The 14,971-nt window shown below is 49.2% G+C and overlaps 1 protein-coding gene across 8 annotated transcripts in view; it reads right to left on the bottom strand.

The window, feature by feature from the left end:
• The window catches only part of DLG3 (discs large MAGUK scaffold protein 3), a 75,465-nt gene that overhangs the window by 14,424 nt on the left and 46,070 nt on the right, over positions 1–14,971 (bottom strand). For all 8 annotated transcript variants that reach the window (XM_074277521.1, XM_074277522.1, XM_074277519.1 and 5 more), the window contains one exon: positions 9,864–9,978. In XM_074277521.1, coding sequence (XP_074133622.1) covers positions 9,864–9,978 — 115 coding nt within the window. The remainder of the gene's footprint in view (positions 1–9,863; positions 9,979–14,971) is intronic.

Raw genomic sequence — 14,971 nt, 5'->3', positions numbered from 1 at the left:
TTTAGATCAGGTACACCTAGACCACCTTCATCTGACTTTTTTTTCATTAGTTCCCTTGCAATTCTTGACCTTTTATTCTTCCATATGAATTTTGTTGTTATTTTTTCTAGGTCATTAAAATAGTTTCTTAGGAGTCTGATTGGTGTAGCACTAAATAAATAGATTAGTTTGGGGAGTATTGTCATCTTTATTATATTCGCTCGGCCTATCCAAGAGCACTGAATGTCTTTCCAATTATTTAAATCTGATTTTATTTTTGTGGCAAGTGTTTTGTAATTTTGCTCATATAATTCCTGACTTTTCTTTGGTACATGGATTCCCAAATATTTTATACTCTCAATATTTGTTTGGAATGGAATTTCTCTTTGTATCTCTTGCTGTTGCATTTTGTTGGTGATGTATAAAAATGCTGAGGATTTATGTGGATTTATTTTGTATCCTGCCACTTTGCTAAAATTCTGAATTATTTCTAATAGCTTTTTAGCAGAGTCTTTGGGGTTCTCTAAGTATACCATCATGTCATCTGCAAAGAGTGATAATTTGATTTCCTCTTTTCCTACTCTAATTCCTTGAATCTCTTTCTCGACTCTTATTGCCGAGGCTAGTGTTTCTAGTACTATATTGAATAGTAATGGTGATAGTGGGCAACCTTGTTTCACTCCTGATCTTACTGGGAAAGGTTCCAGTTTATTTCTATTGAATATTATGCTTACTGATAGTTGTAAATATATGCTCCTGATTATTCTAAGGAATAGTCCATTTATTCCTATACTCTCAAGCGTTTTTAGTAGGAATGGATGTTGGATTTTATCAAATGCTTTTTTCTGCATCTATTGAGATGATCATATGGTTTTTATTAATTTGATTATTAATATGGTCAATTATACTAATAGTTTTCCTAATATTAAACCAGCCCTGCATTCCTGGTATAAATCCTACTTGATCATAGTGTATTATCCTGGGCATGATTTTCTGAAGTCTTTTTGCTAATATCTTATTTAAGATTTTAGCATCAATATTAATTAAGGAAATTGATCTATAATTTTCTTTCTCAGTTTTTGATCTACCTGGTTTAGGTATCAGTACCATGTCTGTGTTCGTGAGGCTTTCTGATCACAGGTGACTGGTAGTGAGGGAAGGAGTCCCTTCTACCCTCATTATTTATGGAGAAGATGATCAATGAAAAGAATAGTGGTCTGAGTCTGGCCTATTTTACCACAAGCCTGGATTTGGAGTCTGGATGGCGCGTGGCCTGGGCAGTATCCCCCACAAGCTCCTCCCAGGTCTGCAGCTCGAGCAGCGGCCTCTGAATAAATGTACTGAATCCTAGTTTGTGTCTCATAGCATTTCTTTTGTGGGTATACAAATAATCCCCACACCTGGGGAAAATAGCTACTATATGCTGAAACAGGAAGTTGAGCCACAGACTGGATAAGTAAGCAGGAAGGAGGTGGCAAACCTGGGGGACAGAACATAAGTCATTCTCAAAAGCTTAAAGGATCTCCCTTTAAAGGTCCCGGGAAAGGTCCCAGAAAGGGTTTAAAGCTCTACCTGCAAGAGAGGCGGGTGTGCATGTGTGTGGTGAGGGACACTGAGTAAGGAACCGGGGCAGAATAATAACAACTGCATAAATGGTCAGCGGTCATGTGGCAGAGATTGGAGAAAATCCATTTCTTTCCAAGTTCTTCAGCTTGATAAGACATCAGGAGCAGGTAATTCTTCTGAAATTACAACCACCCAATTAGCAACACTGTCCCAGCACTCTGAGAAAAGTCCTCTGTCTCCTACAACATATGCAACAGGAGCAATGCGTGCGTGCCACCCAATTAACAACATTGTCCCACCACCCTGAGGAAAGCCCTTTGCTTTGTCTCCTACAACATAAGGAACAGTGAGGGGCAAGAACTGAGGTAGCCCAGGCGAAGCTGGATGTTTCTCACTTCTCAGGTTGGTGCTGCCACAGGAAGGAAAGGAAGATGGCAACGAGTCTGCCGTTCAGTAAAAACATCAACATGGCCTAGAGTTGCATGTGACAGGCCGTAACAAGAGTGACGAAGAGATGGACTGACATGAGCTGACCACGTCCCAGCAACCCAGTAACCCAATTATCCAGGAGGGATTTTTTCAAATCCAAGTTTAAAATTTGGTACTGTGATCACAGTGGGTGGTGGGGCAGTAACTAAGAGTCTACATGGTGATGGTTGCCATTACAAGTGCCTGTTTCCTACCCACCAGAACCCTAAGAAGGAGAGTTTCATATTGAATAGGATTTTTTCCTAGAAATAAGTTTCAAGGAAACCCTATCAGCACTAATTCTCATTCAGGTCACTTAATATGAAAACACACACACACGCTAATCCTTGGCCACCATCTAAAAACAATTCAACACACCAAAAAAGAGTCAGAAGCACACCTGCTTTGTCTAAAGGGAGGGCAGCTAGGTGCTGCTGCACTGAATCAACTTTGTGGGTCTGGCAGTAGGAAGACCTGAGTTTAAATCCAGTCTTAGATACTTTCTAGCTGAGCCTGGCAAAGTCACTTTACTCTGCTTGCCTTAGTTTCCTCATCTGTAAAAAGACTTGAAGGAGGAACAGGCAAACCACTTCAGCATCTCTGCCAAGAAAATCCTAAATGACATCACAAAGGGCAGACACAAACAAACAACAAAGTCTGGTGTACAAAACCTGGTATCCGGCACTAAGGCTCTCCAAAAACCACTAGGAAAATGTTGGTAAATTTCAAGCTCTGGATTTCCTCCACAAACAGAACAAATGTGCACCTCAGAGTGAACCTAGACGGATGAAAAAATCAAGAAGCCATGGGGCAGAACGGGGGGATCCAAAGAAAGACTGGGAACCCATGTGAAGTGTAAACACCTCCAGGCTTGCTCCACAGAAACACCAGTGGTGACACCACTAAAGCCAGTGAAGCCAGGAGACCAAGAAATAACCAAAGAGATTCTAAAGAATGAAAAGATAGAACAGAATGTGACATATCTTGTAAGAAAAAAAATAAAAAAACAGATCTGGGGGACAGAAACTATAAGAAGAACCGGACTACCTGAAAGCTATGACCAAGAAATAATCCAAGAAAATTATCCTGGAGTGATAGAACATGAGGGAAAAGCAGAAACAGAAAAAATTCACCCATCACCACCTCAATGAGAGATCCTTTGTGCAAAGTGCACAGGAATATTACGGCCACATTTCAAAACCCCCAGATCAAATAGGAAATTTTGCAAGAAACAAGAAAAGAACAACGCAAATACGCTGGAGCTACAATTAGAATCGTTCAGAACTTATCTGCAGCCACAATAAAAGACCACAGTCCTGGATCATACCTACTGGCAATCCAAAGATCTAGGCCCCTGGCCAAAAATATCACATCCAGCAAAATTATCCATAGTACTGAATAGGGGGGAAAAAAAAGGACATTCAGTGATTTTGCAGATTTTCAGGACTTTCAGCCAAACCCAGAATCAACAAAAAACATATTAAAAAGCCTATATCCATGACTGATTTCAAGGAACTTAACATGGCCGTGTGTACCATATGTTTAAGATTAACATCAGCAATTGGGTAGCTCAAATGAAAGATTTATCCAAATGAGGTGCAGAGGAAGAATAGATACAGAGCCATTAGAGGGGGGAGGAGGGCTCGTAGTTTGAAAAACCAACTCACATCGGGAATGGGTTCAATATATACCACGAAGGATATAGTATCCTCCAAAACTTATAAAGAAATAAGGGGGGGGAGGGGGAGAGAGATGTTCAGGGTAGAGGGAGGTTAAATATTAGCAGAGCAAGTTAAGGAATAGGATTAAAGTAGGAGAGTTAGCAGGGATAAGAAAGAAGAGATATACATGAACACCACAAGGACCAGGAGTCAAATTTATTTGGAAAAAAAAAAAGCATGACTGGTAATCACTGATGTTCAACAAAGCCAAGCTTGAAAAATTTAATCAAGAGAGAAATCTACATTATATATGTCAGCCATACTAATACTGTTTTAGATGCATGTTTACTAAGGGGTAAAGTGTGTGTATCTATATATCAAATATATCTGCGCTTAATTACAGACTACTCGGGGCAAGGGGGGTGGAGATGAAAGAGGAAAAAAAAGAATAAACTCAAAAAAAAAAAAAAAAAAGGAACAACCTATGAGGAAGCAAAGAAAAGTTGGACGCGGGCGCTCGTGAATATACTATTCCACGTCCTCTCTTGAACTGGAAATTTTATCGTCCTATTTTTTGAATCCTCCCTGATGTTCTTCTGGACACATGACAAGGTTCTGTTTGTTTTGGTTTATTTTCCTTTTCTGTCTTTTAAAAAAAATAAACAGAAAATTAAAAAAACAAAACAAAACAAGTTTTTTGTTTTTTTTTTTCCTCCTGAGAAAGAAAAGAAGACTAACAGCTGAGAAATCAGGGAGGGGCTCAAGCTTCACCTGAGCTGGCTCCAAAAAGAAGCTAAGATTCTAGGAGGTGGAGATGAGACAGGACTAAGGGAGACTGGGTTAGATCCAGTGGCTCCAATGGCCCAAGTTCACTGTACTATGCTAACCCAGAAAACCAAGGTGAACTTGGGCTGGCGCTGCTAGGCCCGAAGAGGCAGCACACCCTGCTGGCCCAACTGCTCCGGTGGAGCCCCGGCTGGCCCACTTAGCCTTAAGATGTGTTTAAAACCAGTAATAAATTTTGCATGGATTGTTTCTGCAAAACTGTGGGGAGCCCTGACGAGTCTGTATTTTACAAAAGGGGGTGTTATTTCAAATGTGGGACTCGTTCCCTAATGAGAAGTAGGTGAAAGAACAAAGTGATTGACAATGAAGAAAAGTCCGAGGTGGGGGGTCCTCAATGTTCTTCCAATTATTTGTGCTCTTCTGCCAGGACCTGGAGGGCAAGGCGTTGTTGGGGAGGCCCTCATCTCTCAATGTGAGGGAAACTGTTCCCAAGCGGTCACTCTCCTAATTGTCGAAATGCTAAAACAGGATCTGTCGTGTCTCCTGTGAGCTAATCTGTGAGCATGGGCTCGCCCGCCAAGAGGAGGGGGGCTCCTTGGGGGCTGGGACCATCTCGATCGTGTACCTGCTCTCTCAGTGGTGGCAGGTAGACACACGCACTCGGTGAACGACCGACATAATGCTGCAGAAATAAATGGAGGCTTGGCTGCCCAGAGCCATGAGCTGGCATTCTGGAGTCTCATGGGAAAATAGCAGAGCCCAGAGAGGGGAAGGACTATCCCAAGATCAGCTAGCCAGTGAGTCAAAGAACCAGTCCAGAGTTATGTCATTTGGGGGTCAAAGGAGGGTCACACTTTTAAGTGGGCAGCACTTTAGGGGAGGTTAGTCTGCAGAGGCTGGAGGCCAGAGAGAGTGGACAGGACCAGGGCAGACTTCTTCGTGTCCATCAAGGTGGGAATTCTTAAAGACTGTGGGAAATTCAGGACTGGGGATCCTCAAAAGGGGCAGGATTATACAGGCAGATCCAGGAGTAATCCTGGAGGGGGGGTCCCCAAAGGGCTTTCTATATGAGTTTATCTTACAAGGTGCTCATGATCGACTTAGATCCGAAACCTTTGTTTCAGCAATGGGGAAACTGAGGCCACTAGGCCGCTGGCACTGGCTGAAGAGGGACATGGCCGTTTGCCTTCTAACACCAAGTCTGGTACTCTTGTCACTACATTAAGCTCCCTCCTGCTATCACAGGGAGAGGAATTGCACCGGATGGAATCACACCAAAGGAGACAGACAGGAGAAAAAAGAACACCAAGGGCGGGCGTGGGCCCAGCCCCTCCTCCCTTACACAACACAAGCTGACCGAAGGATCAGACCTGGGCTCTGGTGGCCCGGCCACGTGGGAAACGAGGGCCCGCTATCTGGCAATGGGATGGATACCCAACGTGAGCGAGCGCTTGAAGATGAAGCTGAAAGTTTCAAGGCTGGTGGGACTGTGGTGGGAGATCAGGAAAAGAATGGGATTGGGGGGAGTGGGGAGAAAATGTGAAATTCAGGAAGCCGGTAGGACATCCAAATCCAGGTATCCCAAAGGCAACAAGGGCCCGGAGCTCGGGACAGAAGCCAAGGTTGGCTGGAGAGATCTGGGAATCCTCTGCAGTGAGAAGATCCCAGATCTCATGGGAGCTGAGGAGAAACCCATGCAAGAGAGTAGAGAACAAACAGAAGGGGACTTTGGGCAGAGAGTTGGGGGCTATCCACCCTCAGTGGACATAACCTGGTTGAGGGTCCAACAATGGAGAAAGAGGAGAAGCAAGAGAGAGATTCCAGGAGGAGATGGGCACTACCGTGATCAAATGGTGCCCGGAGGTGCCAAAGGAAGAGCAGAGAGAAAAGGACATTAGATTTCCGAAGGAGTTTCGGAGAGGATGGTTTCAACCCAATGGACTACCCAAAATTTAGAAGGAAAAGGAAACCAAGGGGCCTGGCTGAGGAGGGGAGAGCTCAGGGAGGACACCAGGGAACTGAGACCAGACATGCTTGTGAGCCACAGGCAGGAAGAAAGCAAAAATGAAAGAGAAGCGAGGATGGTGGAGGTGTCCGGAAATCCAAGAATCCAGTGGGAGCTGGTGGCCCAGTGAAGCGTCCGGGGTCAGTCTCAGATACTTCCAAGCGACCCCCGGAGGGCTGGGGCCTGAATGACAGCCCCAACATCCCAGGGGCCTTAGGAGAATCTAATTAGAAATGCCTTCTACTTAGCCTGAAGTACTTGGGCTATTTGGCCAATCACCAACCATTTAAGCACCTACCCTGGGCTGGGCACCGAGCCAAGCATTGGGACCACAAAGGGGATGGGGGAGTTCACTCTCACACCAGGGAGACAACACTCTCTGAAACAAATGAGGGTGGGGCACTTTGGGGAGAGGGGGCAACCACAGAAGCCTTCTCCAAGCAGATGTCAGATCTGGAAGGAAACCCACAACTCTCTGAGGCAGGAACACGTTCCCGGCAGAAGCATCAGGGCCCAGCTCCGTGTCCTCAGTGTATGGCGGAGGTCAAGGTCACGTCAACGGGATTCCAAGGCGGGCTCTCTGGCTCCAAGTCAAGTGCCCTTTCCACTTGGAGTCATTCACAAAAGCCTCTCCCTGGAAGCCTTCCCTGGCCGCGGGCCTGACTCTCTCTGAAAGCCCCCGGTTTACTTGGCCCTGGATCTTTGGGAAACCTGCCCGACCAGTTTTCTTGGGCTCCAGTACTCCTGGGCCTGAAGAGACCTTGCTCACATAGCCAACGGCTCCCAACTTCCCCCCATCTCTGACAGGCAGCCCCCGATCTCCGACAGGCAGCCCTCCAAACTTCTTCATGGCGGATGAGTCTGTTTTAAAACTGTGATCCTAATTAAGCACCTCCAGGAGGTACTGCGCTGGGAGGGGTGGAAAGCACGAAAAAGAAAAAGGTCCCATCCCCGTCCTCATGGAGCTTAAAATTTAGTAGTTGTAACAGAGACAACTCCACAGCCTAATTACAGGACCATCATTACTGCGGGGGGGAGGGGAGAGAAATGGGGTCAGGGAAGGCAGAAGCTACTGCAACCCCCCGAAGAGGTCAGGGGTGAGCCCCGAGAAAGGGACTGACGGGACAGGGAAGATCAGCAATGCTACGCCCTCCCTGCCTGTGGGAGGCTGAGCACGACCCAGCTTACCACCGTGTCTACAAAACCGGCACCGGTTGAGAGATCAGGAGGGTCGAGATTCAGGGAGGACGCGCTCACTTGGGACACGATGAATGCGAGATGCTCGTGACAATCCCTACCAAATGGCGATGCTTCCTAGGCAGCTGCTGAGTTCAGACCAGTGCTCCCCAAAGGCTAATGAAACCCTAGTGCTCAGGGGGATGGGGAGACCACAACAGAGCCACGCCCTGGACAGGCTACTGGGGAGGGTCCGCCAAAAAAGCCAGCAGCTTTACCACCGGCCAGGATGGCAGACCTAACTTTCTTATGAACTGTGGTTTAAGGACAACACCTCCTTCTGAAGATGAAGGGCCTGGCTTTCTCGGTGATTTCAAACTACCGACTGAGGAACAGCGTGAGCGCGCAGTCTCGAGATCCGAGCTTCCTCTCCCCAGGAGTACCCGGAGGGGATCCAGAACGCAGCTAAGAGCGCTATGGGCCCAGATGGGCAGTTATAGGGAGGGGGAGGCCAAGGGAGAGAGAAGATTAAGGACTCAGCCAGAGATGCACAGGGATCGGTGTGTGCCAGCCCGGGAGCTCCAGGTCACATCAAGTCCCGACACCTGTCCAACATGGTGTCCTGATCCTCTGTGATCATCAACCACAGTTCTCTGTCGTCAAAGTCCCTGGAGCTGCCTAGCATCACAATCTAGCCAGAAACTGGCCTGGGGATGAGCATGAGCACCAAGTTCCAAGGCCCAGCCCGGTGCCCGACACACAGCAGGTACCACGTAGAGGCTGAGGGATGCACTGCTTAATGCCAGAAGGCTTCCCTACCAAACTTTCCTGAAAGGAAAGACTGAACTCAGCCCTGGAAGCAGTCAGGAGCACTCTGAGAGTGGCTCTGCTTTCTCTGAGCCTCTGCCAGTCACCAGGGCTGCCCAGAGGCCCCCACCCCCAGGAGTCCAGCCAGAGAGGTCACTGAAGGACACTCGTTGCTTCGGACATGAGGCCGGGACCAGGCTGGGGGGACGCAGAGGAGCATGCAGGGAAAAGGGGCGATGGACTGGGAGAAGCAGGCAATCAGCAAAGAGCACAAAGGGGCTCTGTCCACCCGGCCTCAGTCAGGACCCACCCGGGTCTGCTGATGGAGAAGCCAAGGGGTGTAGCCGAGTCACCAAAGCGCACTTCCTCCTAGTTCCATTTCTCTCCCTTCTTGATGTCTCTCCACGCTCCACAAGGGGATGTTAAGAGGGCTACGAGGGCGATGACTAAAGAAAGGGCCGGAATTGAAAAAAGGGGGCACCTGTTACCTCGGGAAGGGAGAACTGGGAGAGAAGAGTACAGGGCAAATCTCTAAAAATTAAGCTCCAAAGGAACTGCCTCCAAAGCAGCTTCCCACATTCCCTGGAGAGCCACATCCAGGGGCAGGGGAAGGCCCACTTGTTCCAATTCCTTTTGAAGCAAGGGCTCCAGGTTAGACAAGACGGCCTTATTTTTACTCCCAAGCCTAGCAATGCTCCCTTCCATGCCCCTCTTTTCCCCTCAAGCAGGAAGTAGATTTCAGGCTTAGGCAAAGAGAGGGAAAAGCACTATTAATATTCAAAGACCAGCTGAAAAGGAAAAGGAGGGTTTCTGGGAGACTATCTGGCCAAAAAGACTGGCTCCCTTCTGTATTCTGGTATTAAAAGAAAAATAAATTTAGCGAGGTACAGGGTCCCGTCCCCCCCAATCGGGAGCCAAAGCCCCGCCAGAGTTGTGACAGTCCCAGAATGCCTCCAACGGGTACCACCTTTCTCAGGTAGAGGCAGCCATGGCCACATTTAGCCCCCAGACTAGTCCCAGGATTTCTGTTTCCATTCTCCATCCAAATGCAGCTCCTCCTAGAGAGCTACAAGCAGGAAGCTCAGCAGTACTGTGGCCAAGTCCAGGGTGTGAAAGTGTGGGGCTGTGGGGCTCAGACTCAGTGAGCTACATGAACTAAAGCCTCCTAAGGAGAAGGGGGAATACCAGGCTTTCCCCACTCTCACCAGACAAGAGTACTGAACAGTAGCACCCACCCAACAGGACCCTGCAGAAACCCCAAGGATCAGGCCCACTGAAAGAGACCCTGAGCAATTCTCCAGCACCCGGGAGCCACGTTTGTCCAGCCCCGGGAGTCCACGCTCCCTTGCCCACTAGCTAATCGGGAGGCCGGACAGAGGTAGGACAGATGAGCTTTCTGAGTCTGCGCAACTTACCGGACATAGAGAGACCTCTTCTCACTGGTCCGAAGTGAACCAGATCCGGAGCTCATGCTGCTGTTCATCATTTGTTCCCGCAAGTCATGGATTTTGGATTCAAAGCGACTGTATTCTGAGGGGGAAGCAAGAAAGAGAATAATTAAGCCAAGGTGCCAAGGGCTCTCCAGTGTAACTTCCAGAAGCAACTGACAGATCTTTGTCAAATTGACTCGGAAAGCAGCACCCGCCAGCCATGTCGCTCGTTGGCCAGGAGCCAGGACCCATCTTACCTGGGAAGGGAGAAATTTCTCCACCCTGATAGGAGGAAAGAACACACTTGAGAAACGGGCAACATTTGGACAACCTGAGCTAGAGAAGGCTTTTGTTGGCTCTGAAACCTGATCCTTGAACAAACAAACAACTGGAAGGAGCTTCTAGTTTCTTCTTTGCAGCAACATCAAGACCAAAGGAAAACAGATGGTAGAAGAGACTCCCCCAGCCCACTCCAAATAACAGATGGCCCCAAATATAAAGAAAGGAGTGGTTGGAGGAAATGCCCCCAGGCCACTGCCTCCTTCTCAATCCGGGCAGCAGAAGCAAAAAATGGTTTCTCCTTTTAGAGGCAACTTTACCAAGAAAACTCATTCAACTCACTATGACTAGGTCGCCACCTCCCTTGCCCCTGTACCACACTGGCGTATCTGCTCACGTCCCATTGCCCGTCACGCCACCCCAAAGGGCCCTTCCCTTCTCTTGCTAAAAACCAAAAGAAAGATATGTGATCTGAGCCATGGGAAGGGGGGGGGGAGAAGGTGATTCTCACCACTGGATTTGCCATGAGACTTTTTGAAGTACCAACTTCCCCTAGTACATTTCCACAGAGTTCATTGTGAATGACCATCCCCTTCACAGAAACCCACCTACTAGGTAAAACAAGGTGATGGGTATAACCCAGGGAGATGGAACCGACAGAGAGTGAGCCAACTGTCACTCAGCTTTACTTTTCAGAATGGAAGGCCTTGTTTCCGAATGAAGCAGCAAGCCCCTGCCAGGCCGACTCCACAAAAACATGTCAGACGCCACAGAGGGCTGGCACTTGGCACCTCTGTCTTGTCTGGAGGGTCACATGGGCAGAAAACCAAACACCTGTTCCTACACGTGACGCTCCTCCTTTCCTTGGTAGGGCCTGGTGCCCTTTAGCTGAATAAAAAGGTCAGTGAAGGTGGAGGGAAGGGGTGGGGTTCCCAGGCCACCTGCGCAAGGCCCCGGCTTCTCCACAAAGGCTTGGTGTACAACTCCTGGGCATGACAGGCCCAGAAGTGCCATTGAGTGTTCTGATAACTTGTCTTCACTTTTTTTCCTCCCTGAAATCATGGAGGAAGCGCCATAGTCATTGATTCATCTCAGGTGGAAAAAAAAAATTCCAAGTGTGGGACCCCCACCTCCCAGCTGATGCCGACATCACGTGCGGCGGTCCGAGGCCTTGAAGTAAGGAAGGGCTTCCCAGGTGTCTGGGGGATTTCTACAAAGCCATCCCACATTGGAGCTGAGAGCACCTGTAACCCCACCCCCACTCATCTTACAGAGAAGGAAGCAAAGGTTCCGGGAGGAAAGCGGTTTGCCAGTGGACACAAAGCTAGCGAAGAGGCAAAACAGAGGCAGGTGTGAGCCTCCTTTTGAGGGCTCTCAGAGCTCAGTCAATGACAAGGAGCTCATTTTACTTCTACATTTTATAATAAGCTAACTTCTGGGGTGGAGCTAACACTAAGCATCTTACATTTGGGTTTGAAGGATAACCCTCAGAAACACAAAATGGCAAAGGATGGGCTAGAGCAAAGCTGCTTAAATTTCACTTGCCCAAGAAACTTTTGTGACCCCGAGTACATGGGTGTGGAAACCACTCGGAGATGATAAATCCCAACTTTGTGACACTCACATTCAGGTAGGAGATCCCACAGGAGGTTGCAAAACAGAATTTAAGAAGTTGGGGGCTAGAGAACAGTTTGGCTGGAAAGGATTTGGGGGTCCAAATGGAGCCAGCAGCGTGAGCCGTGGGGCCTTTGGGCCACATTAGGATGAAGGAGATGATGAGCCCAATGGATTCCGGCCCTCTCCCCTAGGCCAACACCACCTGGAATATCCTCGTCCAGTTCTGGATACAATTTGAGAAGAATGGCTGGGGAGAGTCTGGAAGAGGGTGTAGAAGAGGGTGGCCCAGATGGTCAGGGGCCTCGAGTTCACATGAGCAGAAGCACCTGGAGGAATGGAGAGGCTCAGCCTCACGGGGCACACAGGAGCCTGGGAACTCCCCCTCCCCAGAGGGCTTCTAGCAGGCACTAGCTGCACCAGATGGCTGCTGAGCTCCTCCCTTCTGGCTCGAAAATTCTCACTCTACTGAAAAGAAATGTTCTCAGCCCCTTTTCTTTTGGCCAGACTAGCCCTCCCCATAACCCCCCCCCCACCAGAATGAAACCCTTCCCCTATAAAACTAACACAAAAAAAAGGTAAAAACTCTTTTATTTTACAAAGAAAGCTGAGCTCTTGAGAAGAGGAGGGACTCGGCAGAGATCCCCAATTGCGGGAGTCGAGCTGATCCAGAATCGACGTCGCCTTTTCTCCTTTCCTCTGACTGTCGACTGGCCCAGAGCCTCAGTACCCATTTGCAACGAGAGGGGCCCGGGTGGCGGGGGCCACCCGCCGCCACCAGCCCAAGCTCGGGCCAGAAGGACGATGGGCCCGCGCTCGGCTTCCTGCCGCCAATCCCTCACGGATAGAGGGAGGCCGCTACCATGTGGCAGGAAGAGATCCCTGCCAAGTCAGGCCCCTTTTCAGGGAAGATGGATGACAGACAGAAGTATGTGGTAAACCCAGGGAGGAAAAAAATAGCTGTCCTCATATCTGTTTGTTCTTTAACAACTTGTTTTTATTTTCTGTTCTTTGGAAGCCACTTGTCCCATTCCCCTCCCACTGAGCAGCCGGGCCATGATAGTTGCTTAGTAACTAGGTCCCTTCAAAGGGAATTTTTGAAAACTACAGCCGGAGCACCCTTCCCTGGCGGCTTGAGGTGACAATCCAGCTTTTGTGAAACTTGGCGCTCTGAAGTGAGGGTGTCTGCCTGGCACTCTCCTGGGCTCCCATGTATTTCCGAGTCCGATGTGGCTATTTACAGAGAGCTTTCTGCTTGGCTGATGGCATGTCATTCGCGAGGCCCAACGACCCTGGGAGGCTGACACTATTATGAGACCCAGAGGTGAAGGTCAGAGGTCAACCAGCTAACAAGCCAAGGCCCTCCATCAGCAGCAAGCCTGAGGCCAACTAGGACTGTGGCAGCTGGGAGACATGGGGATCTCATAACGAGTCCCAGCCCCGGGATTTCTGAAATCATGTGACCTTGGGCAAGACCCAAATACCTCAAACCTCAGTTTCCTTACCTGGAAGTTTCTGGGGCTGCTCCTAAATTCTTTGCTCCTGTGTATGTGAAGAAAAAAAGAAGGGGACAAGCATTCCTTGAGCACCTACTGTGTGCTGGCATTTATTTGCCAAATGCTTTTCTCCTAACAGGATTCTCATTGGATCATCACAGTAACTCGGCCACTCTTTTCCTCCTCTTACAGCTGAGCTAACAGAGGCATAGGGTTTGGTGACTTGAACAGGATGATATGGTTGGGAAGTGTCTGAGGTTACATGTGACTTCAAGCTTTCCCTGCCTGGGGCCCAGCCCGACTCTTCCTCCACTGTGGTACCCCAACTGCCTCTATGACCCTGTAAAAGTGACATACAAGAAGCCGCCCTGTGCTCAAGCACAGAGTCTGCTCTGAAGTACCAAGGGAATACCTAGCACCTTAAAGGACCCGCCTCTTGACTTGTCTACTGGTGGCGAACCCTGACATCTATCAGGGTGGGGGCCGGCTGACCCTGCTGGAAGATGGGGGGGGGGTGCTCGGAACCAAAAAGAAAAGCTAGCTACGGACTGAGAGCCCGTAACTCAGCAAAGCTACCCACGCCAATTCGGGCAGGCCACACACAGCCAACCACACTGACGCGCCACGTGAACGTGGCAGCTATGAGATTCTGATGGAAATGTTGAAGTGAGACTGGGGAAAAACTCGGGGGGGGGGGTTCTGCCTCCCACTTGGCTCCAGGTCACAAAACAGCCCTGCCCCTACCCCAGACCATGCTGCTCCCCACGTCCCTTCCATCACTGAAAGTGGAGCTTGGCAGAGTCAGAGGGACACCTACTAGGTGTCGGTCACTGTGCCCAACTGGGACCACAAGGAGGGCAAAAGGCAACCCCTGCCCTCAGGAAGTTTACTGTCAGGTGGGGGGTGACGTGCAAAGGTCCATGTACAAAGAAAATGTAGGCAGGGTAAACTGAGGAAAATCCCAGATGGAAGACTAAGAGTAAGAAGGAGCAGGAGGGGCATTTGAAAGGCAGTCATGATGTGAGGATGGGCACCATGCTGAGTGGAGGACCGCCTACCGAAGGAAAGGTCCAGAGCAAGAACCCTGAGGTCATTGGCATTGGGCCTCAGAAGTCACAGGGGAAGGACACTGGAGAGGGGGGAGGAGGAAAGATGGCATGGCAATGCCTCTGAGGCACCCCCTCCTCACCCCAAACTGTACCGAGTATTCTTCCTCCCCTCCCCTTGCCTCAGATGAGCTCGCCATAGCTCACAACTGCCCAAGGAGCACACCTTCTCCCTCTCTTCTCCCCTTTTCTCTGTCTCTTCTTCCTTCTACCTGTCTCCCCTTCCTCCTCTTTTCACTCTGTCCCTCTCTCTCTCCCTGTGTGTTCCCCCTTCTTCCTCTCTCTCCCTTTTCTTTGTTCTCCCTCCTTTTCTCTCTCTCTTCCTCCTTCTGTCTCCCTCTCTTTTTTTTCTCTCTCTCTCCACTCATGACTCCCAAACCAACCTCCCAGCCTCCATGGTCTCATCGCTCACACAGGAGGAACAAAAGAGCCAGAGGCGCCTACCTCACCAAGCTGCCATGCGGCCCAGGAGTACAGTGCTTTGTAAACACTAAGGTGTTTATGGCAGTTATCACTTCCGCTATCTACAGCATTCACCTCCGGGTTTATGCTCAACTATGCCCCAAATGTCCCAATGTCCTCCTCATTCTCCATGGCG

Source organism: Sminthopsis crassicaudata, chromosome X, assembly GCF_048593235.1.
Source record: "Sminthopsis crassicaudata isolate SCR6 chromosome X, ASM4859323v1, whole genome shotgun sequence".
In the NCBI taxonomy this organism is placed as follows: domain Eukaryota; kingdom Metazoa; phylum Chordata; class Mammalia; order Dasyuromorphia; family Dasyuridae; genus Sminthopsis; species Sminthopsis crassicaudata.
The sequence above is the reverse complement of the archived record's forward strand: the minus strand, read 5'-3'. Positions and strand labels throughout refer to the sequence as shown.